A 15411-nucleotide genomic window follows, 5' to 3' on the forward strand; every position below is an offset into this window, starting at 1 on the left:
GAGCTTGGCATGAAACACTTCCTTTTTTTAAACATGATGGGGGGGGGGGGGAGTTGAATGTGGTGCCAGAATCTGAACAGATAATGGTGATGAGGAACAGGTGAGGCATGACTATGACCAGCATCCTAGGAGTAGGTGACAGCAATATGGAGAAGTTTTCTGTTATTCAGACATTAGTCACACATAGCTTCCTCTGCTCCTTTCATAGTCACGGGCTTAATGAAGGGGGACAAGGTCAAACTGAAGACTCCTCAGACCGTTGGCAAGACTTTACAATGTAATCATCACAATGGATTAGTGTACATCAAACACAAGTATAACATCACTGTCAGTGGTGTGGGTGAGGTAACAGGTAAGAACCTTATGGATTTACACTCACTTACATCACTTTCACTGCATGCAGAAGTACTGATGTAAATGATTCATGTGGAAAATATAACAAGAAATACATTTGCATTCTATTTCCATGAGAATTTGTAGAATAAGAAACGTATTACCAATCGTATACAGTACTACTATCGTGTTATATAAATAACAAATGGATTCTCTTAGGTTTTACAGGGCCCGATACTGTGACCGTTAACTTTCCTGAGCTGCCTGGTTGGCAGGGGAGTTCTTCTCTGCTGGAACTGGTATTTGCAATAAAGAAAGAGCCATGATCATGATGAAGATTATTATGATCTCTTACATATTTACTTCCCCTTACGTTCATTTTGGACCGACCAAAACCACCCTAGATGTCCCTCTATGCAAATGATCTGCTGATGCTCTATGCAAATACATTTGACATTTGACCTTTATTTTATGCAACATTATGAACAGCTGCAAAGATCACATCTTGAAATCATTCATGAATCGATTTCCTCGCTCTTCTTTCTGCCTTTGTTAGCGTGTAACAATCTCCATATTATGATCTATTAATAGTGTATGCCACTTTTGCAGTGTCACAGTAGAGTGGAATTTATTAACACAATGCAGCTTATATGTCAATGCGGCAATGCCTTTGTTTCTTGTTCATTAAGTTTAATCCAAAGAAGAATGACGACCTGTTAATCAGTTAAAGACTTAAGATGTTCTTTGAATTCATTTTGTTGTCATGTAAGGGTAGGTGCAAAGTAATGCACATTATACGGTATATCACGGTTTTATCAGTGCCGATGTTGGAGTATATTTCACCTTGAGGCTTTATGAATAAACAAATGAATGTATTAATTAATGTTTGTTCATGTTGTCTTTTACTTGAGTGTCATCAAGAAATGATAGAGGATCAGATGGAGAGACACGAGGGGGCTTTAGGGTCTACGGTACAAGGGGGTGTGTGTGTGTTTGTGTGTGTGTGTGTGTGTGTGCCTGTTATTGGGTGCTGTGTGTGCATGTGTGTCAGCCTGAAACGGCTTAGGAACGTCTCAGCCAACAGAAGGAGGATATTTTATTTTAGTACCACCTAGACAAGGAATCATGAATTAGTGTGACTAGTCATCACGATCATGGCATGGACATGGTCCTTTCTCAGCGATGGAAGATAGCAATATGTTGGTCACAGGTCGTAGCAACAGTGATAGGAAATGCATTTGATTTGTTGGTTCAGTTCCCATCTGAAACAAAGACTAGGAGATATCATAATAGGTTAGTGGTGCGGGTGAATATTTGAGATACTCCCCCCGACTGCTTTTTTGTGTACGTCTTGCTGACTATGTCTGCCGGCATGATGAAAAAAAAGAAGACGCCTGGTTGTATCTTAAGTAATTAAGTAATAGTAATAACTTCTGTGTCTCAAACACACAGGTAAAAGCATTTATTGTCAAATTACACAGTATACTATTAATACATTGGTGTTACTCTTGGTGTTTAGAAGTCAGTTCTGCTGTAATTTAGCTAGTTAATTAGTTAGTTTAAGACCATTGGTAGTCACTAAACTACAGAGCTGAGATGGAGAAACTTGGAGAAACCAATTTTCACAAGGTAACACTTAAAGGCATCTGCAGAGGATGTTAGCTCTCAAATATTCCCTGCTGGGTGGCAGATATTAAGAACCTCTAGAACCTCCTTCAGTCGTAATTGTAATAATATAGCGGGGTCTAATAGCAGCTTGTGTGTGTTATCGGCTACGTTCGCGTAGTCATGTCTATCTAATCCAATCTAATTCAGTTGTAATTGTAGCAGAACCCTTGACATAAGGGCTTCAGGGCCCAGTTAGATGGGAGATATTAAGAACCTCTAAATGTTCTTCAGTCATAATTGTAGCAGAACCCTAGATAAGGGCTTCAGGGCCCGCTCTCTGTCCCATACGGTCCCCTGTAGGGTTTGGGTTTGTATGTGAAACCGGGGTTGTTACATTAGTTTGATTAAATCAGTCTCATAAAATGTAATAATCATTCATTTTAGTATTTAATATTTTATAATTAAATTACTATAATAATGGAAAACTCTAGCTGTACCACTATGCTACAGTCTTAGTATGGTATTACAATACTAACGTATTACAATCTCAATACAAGTCTATAACACTTCATGAAAACAACTAGACAAGTGAAGGCAATCAGAGTATTTGGTTGGCGGAAAATGGCTTTCAGTGGAATATTGGAACAATAACAGGCAAGACAATTGTTTAAGTCTAAAATAAACAATTTATTAAAAGTAACAAACAGTAATTCATGGCTAATATTAAATCAGGTATAATCACATAAACACTGGAGTAAAACAATTGAACAAGGCACAAAGTGGAATTGGGAAGTTGGGTAGTGAGGTAGTCTGTTTCAGGAATGCAGAGGAGGATGCGTTAGCTTCCTCGTCTCTGTCTGTGTGTGTGTGGGTGTGTGTGTGTGAGTGGGTGCGTGCGTGTGTGAGCGGGTGCGTGTGTGGGTATGCGAAGTTGCGAGTAAACGCGGTCGTGTGCTCAATGGAGAGATGGGGGAAGTGAGAGAGGCTATGCGCAAGCGCACAGGCGATAGATGCTGTGTGCGTGAAGTAAAGAGTGCATCAGGCCCCAACTAGATGGAGAATGGTCACCGGATGCTGCTGCAGGTCCGAGACCTGAACTCTATGTTTCTTAGGCACCAATTTAGTTGGGGGGAGGTGCACAGAGTAAAGAATGCCTGAACAAAGGATTCTTGCCTTAAGGACTAAATCCAAGCTAGGCCTTAATTCAATACAAGATATTTAACAACACTGAAATCGCGATGTATGCGTGTATATGTTCAGGTGGTGATGTAAAGGGAGTTAGAGAGAGAGAGAGAGAGAGAGAGAGAGAGAGAGAGAGAGAGAGGGTGCATGCACAATCTATCTAACAAATAGCAAAAAGAACCAAGCAAGATTATCAGCGGTCAAGGACCGTGTAGACTGTGAATTTCAGATTGCATTTAGATCTTAATGAAATAAAATAACCACACTTCTCACATAGATTAAAACATACGTATAAAACTAAATTCTACCCAGATATTAGCCTTACTTGGATCGCTCTTGAATGGCGACCAAGATGTTTTCTGCAGGACTTCCGATGAGCAGCGTGGGACGCAGATTCGTGGAAGTTGCCAGGACCTTCTTAGCTCGTCAGCTGAAACTCGGGACGGCCTGGTGGTCGTTGAGGAGTCTCGAAGGGAATGAAAGTTCTTTTCGTCGACTGTGAATGGATGAGGAGGGAACCGGTAGTACTATCGATGTAAACTCAGGTTGCAATTAAACGATTTCAAGTAGATTGGAACTTTGATCAGAAGTTCTATGGGCTACGTGTCGTCGTGTCGTCCTTTGTCCTGATGAGAATTCTTCTGTAGAGTCTGGTATCTCTATTTGTGAATGGAATTCACTGCTGCAAAAACCACCGCGAGAGAGAAAGAAATTCTGGTTTGCTGCTGCTTTAAAGGGAAAAATGCGTCACCCTTTTTTATTACCTTGTTGCGACCAATGCTGAGTCAATGAAATGTAGATAAGGAATAAAGGTGATAAGGGGACTCTGAGTAATGTAGTCTATGGTGGGACCACCTACAGGTTCAAGCCTCACCTATCAGACCCGACGGCTCTCTTCAGGCCCTTCAGGAACACCAGGGTCAGGTGTGCTTCTTTTGGGTTGCTGTTGAACTCTGCTGCTGATGCCACTTCCTCCAGTGCACTGTCGTAAACACCTAGAACATTAGAACACCTAAAACATTAGAATCGGAGCAGTAAAGGAACATTCTAGATCCAAATAAATTAATACTCCACCCAAAAAGGATTGCACCCTCATGACATACTCAAGTGCCAACTTTGACACAGACAGCTGAGTGGTCTGCCATTCCTGGCATGTGCATGAAAGCACCATCTCACATCATTCCCAACATCTGCTCTCTCACATCATTCACAACATCTGCTCTTTCACATCATTCCCAACATCTGCTCTCTCACATCATTCCCAACATCTGTTCAAATGAACTATATCACATCATTCCCAACATCTGTTCAAATGAACTATATCACATAATTCCCAACATCTATTCAAATAAACTATATAACTTAATTCCCCAAATCTGTTCAAATTAACTATATCGGTACTATAAAATAGGGGGATATTTGATTGGATGAATCCCAAAAGGATCTGTATGAAGGTTGAATGAATAGGTGCCAATCGCCACAGATTGTCCGTTAAGAACAGATGATGTCAAAATCCCAATGACAAAGTAAGAACTGGATTTATTTCCACACATACACTCTCAAGACATGAATGGCAGGATGAATATGGAACGACTGTTGATAGACATGAATAGGATGACAATGATAGAATGATCCGTGAATATTGACTAGGATGAACCGTGGTTTCTACAGAAATGATAAATAACAAAGACGTACAAATATGAACAATTATATACAACAAAGATGAATATAGTATATACACGATGAATATTACAGCTATGATATGAGTATGGATCTGTCCCTTTAATGCCGTGCCGCGTAACGGTGAACATTCCATTATCTCCGTTACCAGCGGTAACTCGTTAAAGTAGCAGTAACAGAGTGAAATATGAATGCTACGGATGATAATGATAAAAGTAACTAACAGATACTATCTACAATGATACTGACAGACTAAATCGCTAAATGACACATAACAACTGAACACTCACTATCTTAATGACGCACGGCAAGAACGAACGTGAATGGCTCTGATCTTTGAATCGTCCGATGAACTTCTGATGGCTGATGCTCCTCTCCAGCTTTGCTTGACCAACAACTGGACAGAGGTGGGTTAGACTTATATAGGGGAGAGGGGGGATGAAGTTGAGCCATGAAACCGGACTTGGGGTAGCCAATGACTTTCAGAGCATTAGCTTTGCATCTGCAGCCCATGCATCCCTATGGAACTCTAGGATCAACTGATTGGGTGCCCTCTCTGTGGTCCCCAAACTCGTGAGTGGCCTGCGCAACGGGGTGCACAGCTGGATGCCGCTGGTAGAGGCAGCCTTTTGAACAAGTACAATGTTGGCTGTGCATTGAGTAAACAAGTTGCACATTTTAGGATTCACATTAAAGGCATTAATGCTTCATCTGAGCACATTTCTTTTCTTCTTGTTTCCCCAACCTCCTTGTGTGCTTTTTCCCTTGTGACTTACCTCGGGTCCTGATCCTTAGGCGGTGTGGTAGGTGAACCTCTCTTTTAGTGTGTGCATGTGTGCCTGTGTGGTAGGTGAAACCCTTTTTTAGTCTGTGCATGTGTCCCTGTGTGGTAGGTGAAACTCTCTTTTAGTCTGTGTATGTGTGTCTGTGTGGTAGGTGAAACGCTCTTTTAGTCTGTGCATGTGTGCCTGTGTGGTAGGTGAAACTCTTTCTTTTAGTCTGTGTATGTGTGACTGTGTGGGAGGTGAATGATTACCCTGCATATAGTAATTGGGTTGGACTGTAAGGACGATTAGGAGGAAGTACAGATACCAGCTGCCATAGAGGTCTTATGAGTAGGGTTGGGTACCGAGAACCGGTACCAATATGGAACCGGTTCCAATACAACCGGTACCTACCCGGACCGAAATGCAACGCAGATTTCGGTGCTTCGTTTCGGTGCCTGAGCCAATTGAAAACGGTTGCTAGGCAGATTCCGCGGGGCACATGTAAAACTGCCCCAGCTCCCAATGTAAACTTTGTCCTGTGTCGCTCACGCTCATTGGTGTTTTCATAGCAACAGTCTTATGACAGTGAAGAGCATGCAGCATTTCACAGAGCAAGCACAAACAGAACTAGCCATCAACCTTTTAACAGAGAAAATACTGAAAGGTAAACGGTCAAAAGTGTGGCTGTATTTCGCACCAAAATATTCAAACATCGCGACGTGCAGCAAATGCAACAAAACAATTGCGTGAAAAGAGTGGAGAGAAGGCAAAGAGTCAACGGCAGATCAGCAACCGAAGACTAAAAAATAAACGGAGATGACAGCTATACTTAACCTACGGTAGTCTCTTAAAGGGGCAGTACACATTTTCTCGTACTCAGTGTGTTCAAGTAACAAGATTAACTATAAACAAGATAGAAAAGATAGGTATAAACAAATCATAAAATGGTAAAATTTCATGAAATAAATGCAAACAAAATAATACATTTTTGACTCCAAAGGCAAATATGCTCATATTTTTGCAAAAGAAGTTTGAAGCTGTTTTTTGTATTTATTTATATTTATTTAAGTATACTATAAACTGTTGTTTACAGTTAATATAATGTTCATAGTTTGAAGTTAAAAAGTTTGAAGCCAAGTGTTTTGTATGTATTTATATTTATAATATACTTTAAACAGTTAATATATTGTTCAATTTGAAGAAAAAAAATTGAATTGAACAAAAGAATTGCTTGAAGTATTGAAGCTGTAGTGTGTGTACAGAGTGTGTGTGTGTGTGTGTGTGTTTTGTATTTATTTGTATTTATTTAAGTATAGTCTAAACTTTTGTTAACAGTTCATATATTATTTAAGTTTTAAGTTAAAAGGTGTTTTGTATTTATTTATATATATAATCTACTTTAAACAGTTCATATATTTGGCAATAAAGCCTTTCTTAAATGTCGTCAATCGTAAACATTTTTTTATTTTTTATAAAAGTATCGGTTCCGGCACCGTTTAGGCACCGGTATCGTTTTAAAAGTATCGGTTATGTACCGGTATCGGATAAAAACCAAACGATACCCATCCCTACTTATGAGGTCATATCCTGCTGGACTCTCTGTCAGTGTTTGTGTTTGGTGAGACCCTCTACCCAGACCCTACGTGTGCCTAGTCTAATGAATGCATTAGTCACATATATGACTGATGAAAAGACAGCCCACCGCTTCACATGGAAAACAAAATGCTGGATGTTTACTTGAAAGACATTTAATATCTTCAGTTCAGTTCAAACCATTAAAGGCGATCACTATGCATACATACTCATGAACTGAGCAGGCATGTCATTGGATCTGCTAACTGAAAGCCACAGCACCCCAGTCAGTAAGTGCTCTTGACCGTGCTCCTCCCTGCATGCTCTTCCCATAGGAAATAATAACCTGGACTTCTGACCTTTTCCTATGGAACAAATTACCCAATACAGTCCATACACATGAGTCAGCATAGGCATACATAAGGCATACATAAGGGAGGTTATAAACCTGCACTTTGGAATTAACCAGAGAAGGGGCAGAACATGTTTTTATAGTCCATGGGTGACTTAAGGCTGATTACATGAATTGTTTTTCTTTTGTAACATTATTAACATATTTTGTAATATGTTACATGTTTGATAACTTCATAAATGGGGTTGGCTTGAATGTCTTGTTGTGGGAAACCATGTCTCTTAATAACACAATCGTTTTCTGAAATGAATTAGGGAACTTCTAGACTTCTGCAATATTGCCCTGTGCCTTTAAGGCCAGTGTGCACACATAACCAGGAAGAAACACAAACACTCCCACTTCTGGTGAAACGAAACCTTTTTCACTTTCCTTGTAGCCAGAACGTGTGTGCCTGTGTGGTAGGTGAAATGGCCAGTGCTTCAGTGTTTCAGGATGAGTTCTGCTGTCCTATCTGTCTGGATCTGCTGACAGACCCGGTGACTGTTAACTGTGGACACAGTTTCTGTTTGAAGTGTATTACAGGGTGCTGGGATCGGGAAAACGATAAGGGTGTTTACAGCTGCCCCCAGTGCAGAGAAACCTTCACTCCTAGACCAGTTATTCGCAGAAACACATTGCTGGCTGATGTTGTGGAGAAGCTGAAGAAGACAGAAGTCCAGTCTGATGCCACGACTCCTTGCTACGCCGGACCAGACGATGTGGAGTGTGATTTCTGTACTGGGAGAAAACACAAAGCCATCAAGTCGTGTCTAACATGCATGGGCTCTTACTGTGAGGTTCACATCCAGCCTCACAATGAGGTGGCCTGTCTGAAAAAGCACAAGATAGTGAACGCCTCCTCACGGCTACAAGAGAAGATCTGCTCACAACACGGCAAGATCATTGAGGTGTTTTGTCGCACAGATGAGAAGCTGATCTGTATTCTCTGTTCAATGGACGACCACAACGGACACAAAATTGTTTCCGCTATAGCAGAACGAACTGAGAAGCAGGTTGGTTCTCTCTCTCTCATTGTTTGCTTGATTGAATTGAATAGAGTGAGAATAGTGATCAATATGTATAAATTGTCAATATTCTGCCAATACCCATCTATTTATCTGTTGTAAAAGTTGCCTAAAGCTGTTGGACAGGGGCGTCTTGTCCATAAGGACGATTGGGGCGACGCACTGCCTAGGGGGAAAAAAAAAGAAAAGAAAAAAAACCTCCTGATGTATAAACGCAATATCCTTGTAAGTCGCGTAAATTACTTTGTAAATGTAAATTTAAATATAAATGTAAATTTAAATGTAATAATTTTTTTCTGGCGGATTCTACCACTAGACCGTCTGATCTGACTCTGTATGTCATTGTTCGAATCACAGTCGTAACAGTCGTTCAGTCAGCCTAAAGTCGTGCTTCAAATGGCCCTGCCCCTCCTGGGGCGATTTGGGGCGAAATGAAAATCGCCCCAGACCTCTCCCATTGACTCCATGTTAAATGCATTTTTTTTCACAAAACAGAGCTCTCAATGCATTCTCTATGGCTTCCGGGAGGGCTCGCCCCTCCATGTCGTGTCATAAGTAATGGATGTAAAAGCCTATACGAACGTCATACAGCTGCCCTGTTCAGTGCAATAACTCGATTCGCTCTTTGACAGAAACTCCTTTTTTAGTCGGCGTACTAATGAAGATAAATTGACAACAAAACAATTAGGACCTCCTAGACCAAATGTATCCATTCAACAGGTTTCTACAAAGGGAGGGAAATTCTACATCCAATAATTGGAACGAAAGAAAATCGCGGTCGTGAAGTGGCTAACGCGGTCTGTATTTCATATACCACTGTCACTTTTCATAGGTTTCACAGTGTGTTTCGCAGTTCGCTTCTTGCACTAACACTGAATAATTTTTTATGTGATGACTTATTTTGCTTTTGTAAGCCAATACTTTCAAGATCAGTCAATAAATATTGTTGGTTTTGACTTATGTTACCCCTTCGTTATGATGTTACTGGACATATCATGTGTCCTGTTAAGCTATGTTACATCATACAACATTTGAGACACGTGGATAATGAAAAAGTGGAATAATTTAATGTGGAGCCACATCATGTTTGCTTATGAAGGCTCCTGGATGCAACTTTCTTCCATAGCTTTCCACCTGTAACTTGCTACTCTAGCTATGTAGCAAGAAGGGACATATTACTGTTGTGTGCTGCCAATAGTGGACAAAAAGGTATTGCTGTATGAGTTAATCAGCTAACTTAATGTACCTACTGAATGGGTCGCCTTAATCATTATCAAAAAAATTGCCCCCCCTGAGAATATTTTCAGGAGCCGCTACTGCTATTGGATATTTGCCTGTGTACATTTATCCACAGAAAGAGTTGTTGGAGATGAAGAAGGAGAACCAGAAGTGGATCCAGCAGAAGGAGAAGGAGGTGGAGGAGGTGAAAGGGGATTTGAAGTCTCTGCAGGTGATCACTGATAAACATGACTGATGTAACCTGTTTGTTCTCCCCAGCAACCCCAGTATGTCTGAACCCTTTGGGTAGGAGTTGGGTTCTGTAGAATTGGTTTATTTTTGAATTTCAGTTTTTGCATTTCGTCAGTTCAGTTTCTTTCCCTTCTGGTGTGTTTTAGGTCTGTCTTACTCTGCACAGACGATACAGGCAGAGACACACTTCTTTGCAGGTCTACGACCTAAGAATTTTCTTTTTTAAACAGTGATTGAAAATGAGCTGATATGAGTGCTCCTGTCTTGTTAACAGGCCTCTGCACATAAAGCTCTTAAGGACACAGAGAGGATCTTCAAGGAGCTGATCAGCTTCATGGAGAAAAAAAGCTCTGAGGCGAAAGAGTCGATCAGAGCTCAGGAGAAGGCAGAGGTGAGTCGAGCTGAAGGACTCCTGAAGCAGCTGGAGCTGGAGATCGCTACGCTAAAGAACAGAGATGCTAAGATGGAGCAACTCCAGCCAATTGAGGACCCCATTGATTTCCTTCAGGTAACACTACTAGCCCTCTGGTCACCTACAGAGAGTCTTGACTTGCCATAATTAGATGGGTTCTATCAAGACCCTCTTTTGTCATCATACAGAAAAGCCCACCCAACACAGTGTGAAGCTACACCTGCCTAAAATGGCACATACAGAGCTGAACTACAGTGCTGTATTTAGGAGAGATAGTAATCATTCGTTCTAAAATGCATCTCAGCATCTATGAAATATATACAAAAAACAAATTCTGCATGCAGTTTTAAATACTTTCCTGTCTTGCCAATGGTTTCAAAATCTCTAATGTTGTCCATAAATCAGTTATCTGAACAATTTCCCGAAAATAGTTGATGTTTATGGTGTGCATGTATCCATTTCTGGAAAATGTTGGGTGTGTGTGTTTTAGGATTTATAGTAAAACCCACAACCCTTCACCTCTTAGACCAATGGTCTAGATAGCACCTTTTTATCTCGTCCTCATGGCCTATGATCTCTGTTTGATCCCCTGTAGAGTTTCCAGTCACACTTCACCTCCTCACCTGTGGCTAAGAACCTTCCCACTTTTAATCCACCCGGCAGGAACAAGATGAAATCAGTGCCTTTCCTTCTGAGAAAAGAGAAACCAAAACAGCTCTCTCTCAGTGACTTGATGAAATCAGTGTCTCCGTCTCTGAAAGAGAAATCAAAACAGTTCTCTCTCAGTGACATGACAAAATCAGTGTCTCCGTCTCTGAAAGAGAAACCAAAACAGTTCTCTCTCAGTGACATGACGAAATCAGTGTCTCCGTCTCTGAAAGAGAAACCAAAACAGTTCTCTTTCAGTCCCGTAATGAAATCAGTGTCTCCGTCTCTGAAAGAGAAAACAAAACAGTTCTCCTTCAGTGAAGTGATGAAATCAGTGTCTCCGTCTCTGAAGGAGAAAACAAAACAGTTCCTCCTGGACATACTTAGAGGTAAGCATCTTCAAAACGACATGTAACAAGCCTGTAAAGCCGAAACTAGGACCTAGAAGCAGAGACCCAAGAGGGCTGGGAAGGATATTTTAAAGATAACCTACATTTTCAATGTTCCTAATTTTCTTATTATGAGTAAGGCCTGGTTCGCTGCTTTGATATTCTCCAATGTTTTCTAGGATATAACTATACTGTAACTTAAAGGGGACCTCTTATGCTCATTTTCAGTGTTTAGAATTTTATTTTTGGGTAAAATGTGCTTCAATGCTTCCAAAAACAATTTTTTTCTCTGAAACACTCAGAGACTATTAGAGCTCGTGTGGCTTTAAGCTTCCCTCCCGAAGAGCCCGGTTTGATCTGATTGATCAGCTCTACCATTCTGACCTCATTGGTCAACTGCCAGAGAGGTTGAAGAGACCTTAATGCCTGCGCAATACAGCACAAAACTGAAGTGAATATTACATTTGATGATGTCCAAAGTAAAGTAGTGCTTGAACATTATGCAAAATTATTTGTTTGATAATAAATTATCCGAAGGTTATGATTTAAAAATATTTAGATTGATTTTGAGTTGTTTCTTTTATAGGCCAGGCAAATTAACTAATTTTGGAGCCAAAAATAGAATTAATTGTGAAAGAATTACAAAAATGTTTACTTTTCATGGGTACTTTCATTGTGTAAAACAAAAATTTTGAGGTGTATTTTTGCCATGCATTATTAGCACACATCTCAGATTGATGATAATTAAACATATTTCCTCAACTAGGATTTCTTAGGACTTTTAGTATGTTGTTCTAGACACCTCATAGAAATTATCTATGCTGAAAAAAATTATTTTACAATTAGTCTGTCGTAAAACGCTATTTTGCCTGGACTATTAAGGCACAATTTATTTTTAAGCTGTTGCCTTAGAAATCATTACAGCGTCTGGTGGTTTCCAAGCTGTTCACGGTTTTGCAACAATTCAATTCCGATGAATTTAATTTATATAGTGCTTAAACAATAAAATTGTCTCAAGGCGCTTTACAGAGCCCAACACACATGCATTTCTCTGCAGGCAAGCAATACTCGGCATAATGCTGGGGGTATTAGAAACTAAGAATGCTAGCCTAGTTAGCATTGTAATTATAAATCCACCTCCTCACTGTTCAAACTGTTTAATCGGAAAAAAACTGTTACCATATCTCCAAATATTTAAGGTTAAAGTGGGCCTGAAGCTGATTAGTAACATCATTATGACATTACAAGTGTGTCCATTTTGATTTGTTGGAAAATTAGCCTCGTTAGCGAGAAGCCTTCAGGTGAGCACTGGGTATATAGCTAAGCTACAGCCAACACCTCCACACTTGAACACTCCTTTTTTAAAACATGATGGGAGAGGGAATTAATGTGGTGTGAGAATCTGAACAGATAATGGTGATGAGGAACAGGTGAGGCATGACACTGACCAGCATCCTAGGAGTAGGTGACAGCAATATGGAGGAGTTATTCAGACATCAGTGACACATAACTGCCTCTGCTTCTTTCATAGTCACAGGCTTCATGAAGGGTGACACGGTCAGACTGAAAACTCCTGAGATCGTCGGCAAGACTTTACGATGTGATATTAGCACTGGATACGGGTACAACCAACACAGTTATGACATCACTGTCAGTGGTGTGGGTGAGGTAACAGGTAAGACCCTTATGGATTTACACTCACTTTCATCACTTTCACTGCTTGCAGAAGTACTGATGTAAATGATTCATGTGGACAATATAACAAGAAATAAATTAGCATTCTATTTACATGAGAATTTGTACGAAAATAAACGTATTACCAATCATATACAGTACTACTATTGTGTTAAATAAATGACAAATGTATTCTCTTAGGTTCTACAGAGCCCGATACCGTGACCGTTAACTTTCCTGAGCTGCCTGGTTGGAAGGGCAGTTCTTCTCAGCTGGAACTGGTATTCGCGATAAATAATGATGATCATGATCATGATGATTTCTTACTTCCTATTTTCCCCTGACATTTATTTTGGACCGACCAAAACCACCCTGTCCCTCTATCCTAATGCTCTGCTGATGCTCTATGCAAATACCTTTGGCCTTTATTTTATGTAACATTATGAACAGCTGCAAAGATCACATCTTGAAATCATTCATGAATCGATTTCTTCACTCTTCTTTCTGCCTTTGTTAGCGTGTAACAATCTCCATATTATGATCAACTAATAGTGTATGTCACTTTTGCAGTTTCACAGTAGAATGGAATTTATTAATACAATTTATTAACAATGCAGCCTATATGTCAATGCGGCAATGCCTTTGTTTCTTGCTCATTAAGTTTAATCCAAAGAAGAATTACAACCTGTTAATCAGTTAAAGCAGGGGTTTACTGTACTGTACTCTAGATCAGGGGTTTTCAAATGGTGTGGTCCCAGGGACCACTATTCTGACTAGAAAGTAAACCGCGGACCACTGTTGTGCCTGCGCGTGCGTGCGTGTGTGTATGCGTGCGTGCGTGTGTGTGTGCGCGTGTGTCCATGCGTGTGTGTGTGGAGAGAGGGGAGACCTGTCAGTGTGATATCTGCATGGTGAAGTACACACAGCTGTCTATTCGTGGCGAAATGGTAGACAGCAACAGTCTCACATCATTCTCTGGTTAAAGCCTTGCCCTGTACTTATTCTTCAAGTACGCCAGTGTAGAAAAAACGCTCTCACACAGATAGGTAGTTGGAAAGGGCAAAAGACACCTCATTGCTTTTGCAGCTAGCTCTGAAAATTCTGTCTGGCAACTTATCCAGAACTTAAGTCATATGAAAATCACGCAACATCTGTTGCATGTACTCAATAGGCTTGGCATTCAAGAAAATGTGATGCATCTCCATATGCCGCAATAGTTTTGACAGTAATGTTTAGGGGTGGGAATCTCTTGGCACCTCACGATTCGATTCGATTCGATTCGATTCCGATTCAGAGGTCAACGATTCGATTCTAAACCGATTCTCGATTCTAAACCGATTATCGATTATCAATTCTAAACCGATAAAACGATTATCGATGCATCTCAATTTTTAAAACATTTGAGTTTGCTACTCAGAGTCTCAAATCACTTCCTACTTTGTGTTTGATAATTAAAGAAAATCAACAGATCTATTTTTTTATTAGAGAAAAAGTTTTTCCTTGTTACAATTATGACTTTCTATGAACAATCCAATCGATGCAGCTTGCATTTCAACACAAAATGAATGTGTAAAAAAAAAAAAAATAATAATAATTTTTTTTTTTTTTATTCAAAAATCGATTATGAACTTTTCTGAATAGAGACAGAATCGTTCTAGAGAGAATCGAGAGAAATCGAAAAAGATTTTTTTCCCCCACCCCTAGTAATGTTGAACACACGAAACACAGTAGTACCTCCTCTCCTGCCCTGTCTGTCGTCACTGTAAATCTGTATTTGATGTATTCCTCATTGTATTTTCTTTTTCTTTTTTACTTTGTTTCCCTGTATCCTGTGAAGGTGTAGCTTTGTTGGAGGCCTGTCCTTGTCCCTATGTCGTGGCAGTCTGTCCCTCTGTCACTCTCCTCACTAAAAAACGATCCATTGGTGCTTCTGACCAGCTAACTCGACGTTAGAACGAAATGTTAGCTAAGGACAGTAGATAACTTCAGTCGTTCACCAAAAGTATTACTTTTTCGACTAAACTTCAAAAGTACACGTAGGCTATGCTTTACTGCAGATGCTTGTCAACTTCATAATATGCGTATGGCGTGACGTTAGGGACACAACGCATTAACATTAGCAAAGCACAGGCTACCATAGACTGGATAGGTGCAAGGCTACATTCTGTCAGCGTGAATCTCCTTTATATTATTTTAGACATATTTTTCTTATTTTAGATAATTTTCACGATATTCAAGAGTAATCTGGAAATGTCTTGAA

At 40.1% G+C, this 15411-nt stretch overlaps 1 protein-coding gene across 2 annotated transcripts in view; it reads left to right on the plus strand.

Annotated features, from left to right (window-relative positions):
• Positions 1 to 15411, plus strand: part of LOC105897367 (E3 ubiquitin/ISG15 ligase TRIM25-like) — a 28072-nt gene that overhangs the window by 3384 nt on the left and 9277 nt on the right. The window contains exons 5-6 of one of the 2 annotated variants that reach the window (XM_042709699.1): positions 209 to 352; positions 553 to 1199. In XM_042709699.1, coding sequence (XP_042565633.1) covers positions 209 to 352; positions 553 to 659 — 251 coding nt within the window. In that variant the 3' untranslated portion in view covers positions 660 to 1199. Of the gene's footprint in view, positions 1 to 208; positions 353 to 552; positions 1200 to 15411 lie in introns of those variants that run through there. The other variant, XM_042709700.1, reaches the window with a different exon arrangement.

This window comes from Clupea harengus, chromosome 2 (genome assembly GCF_900700415.2).
Source record: "Clupea harengus chromosome 2, Ch_v2.0.2, whole genome shotgun sequence".
Classification (NCBI taxonomy): domain Eukaryota; kingdom Metazoa; phylum Chordata; class Actinopteri; order Clupeiformes; family Clupeidae; genus Clupea; species Clupea harengus.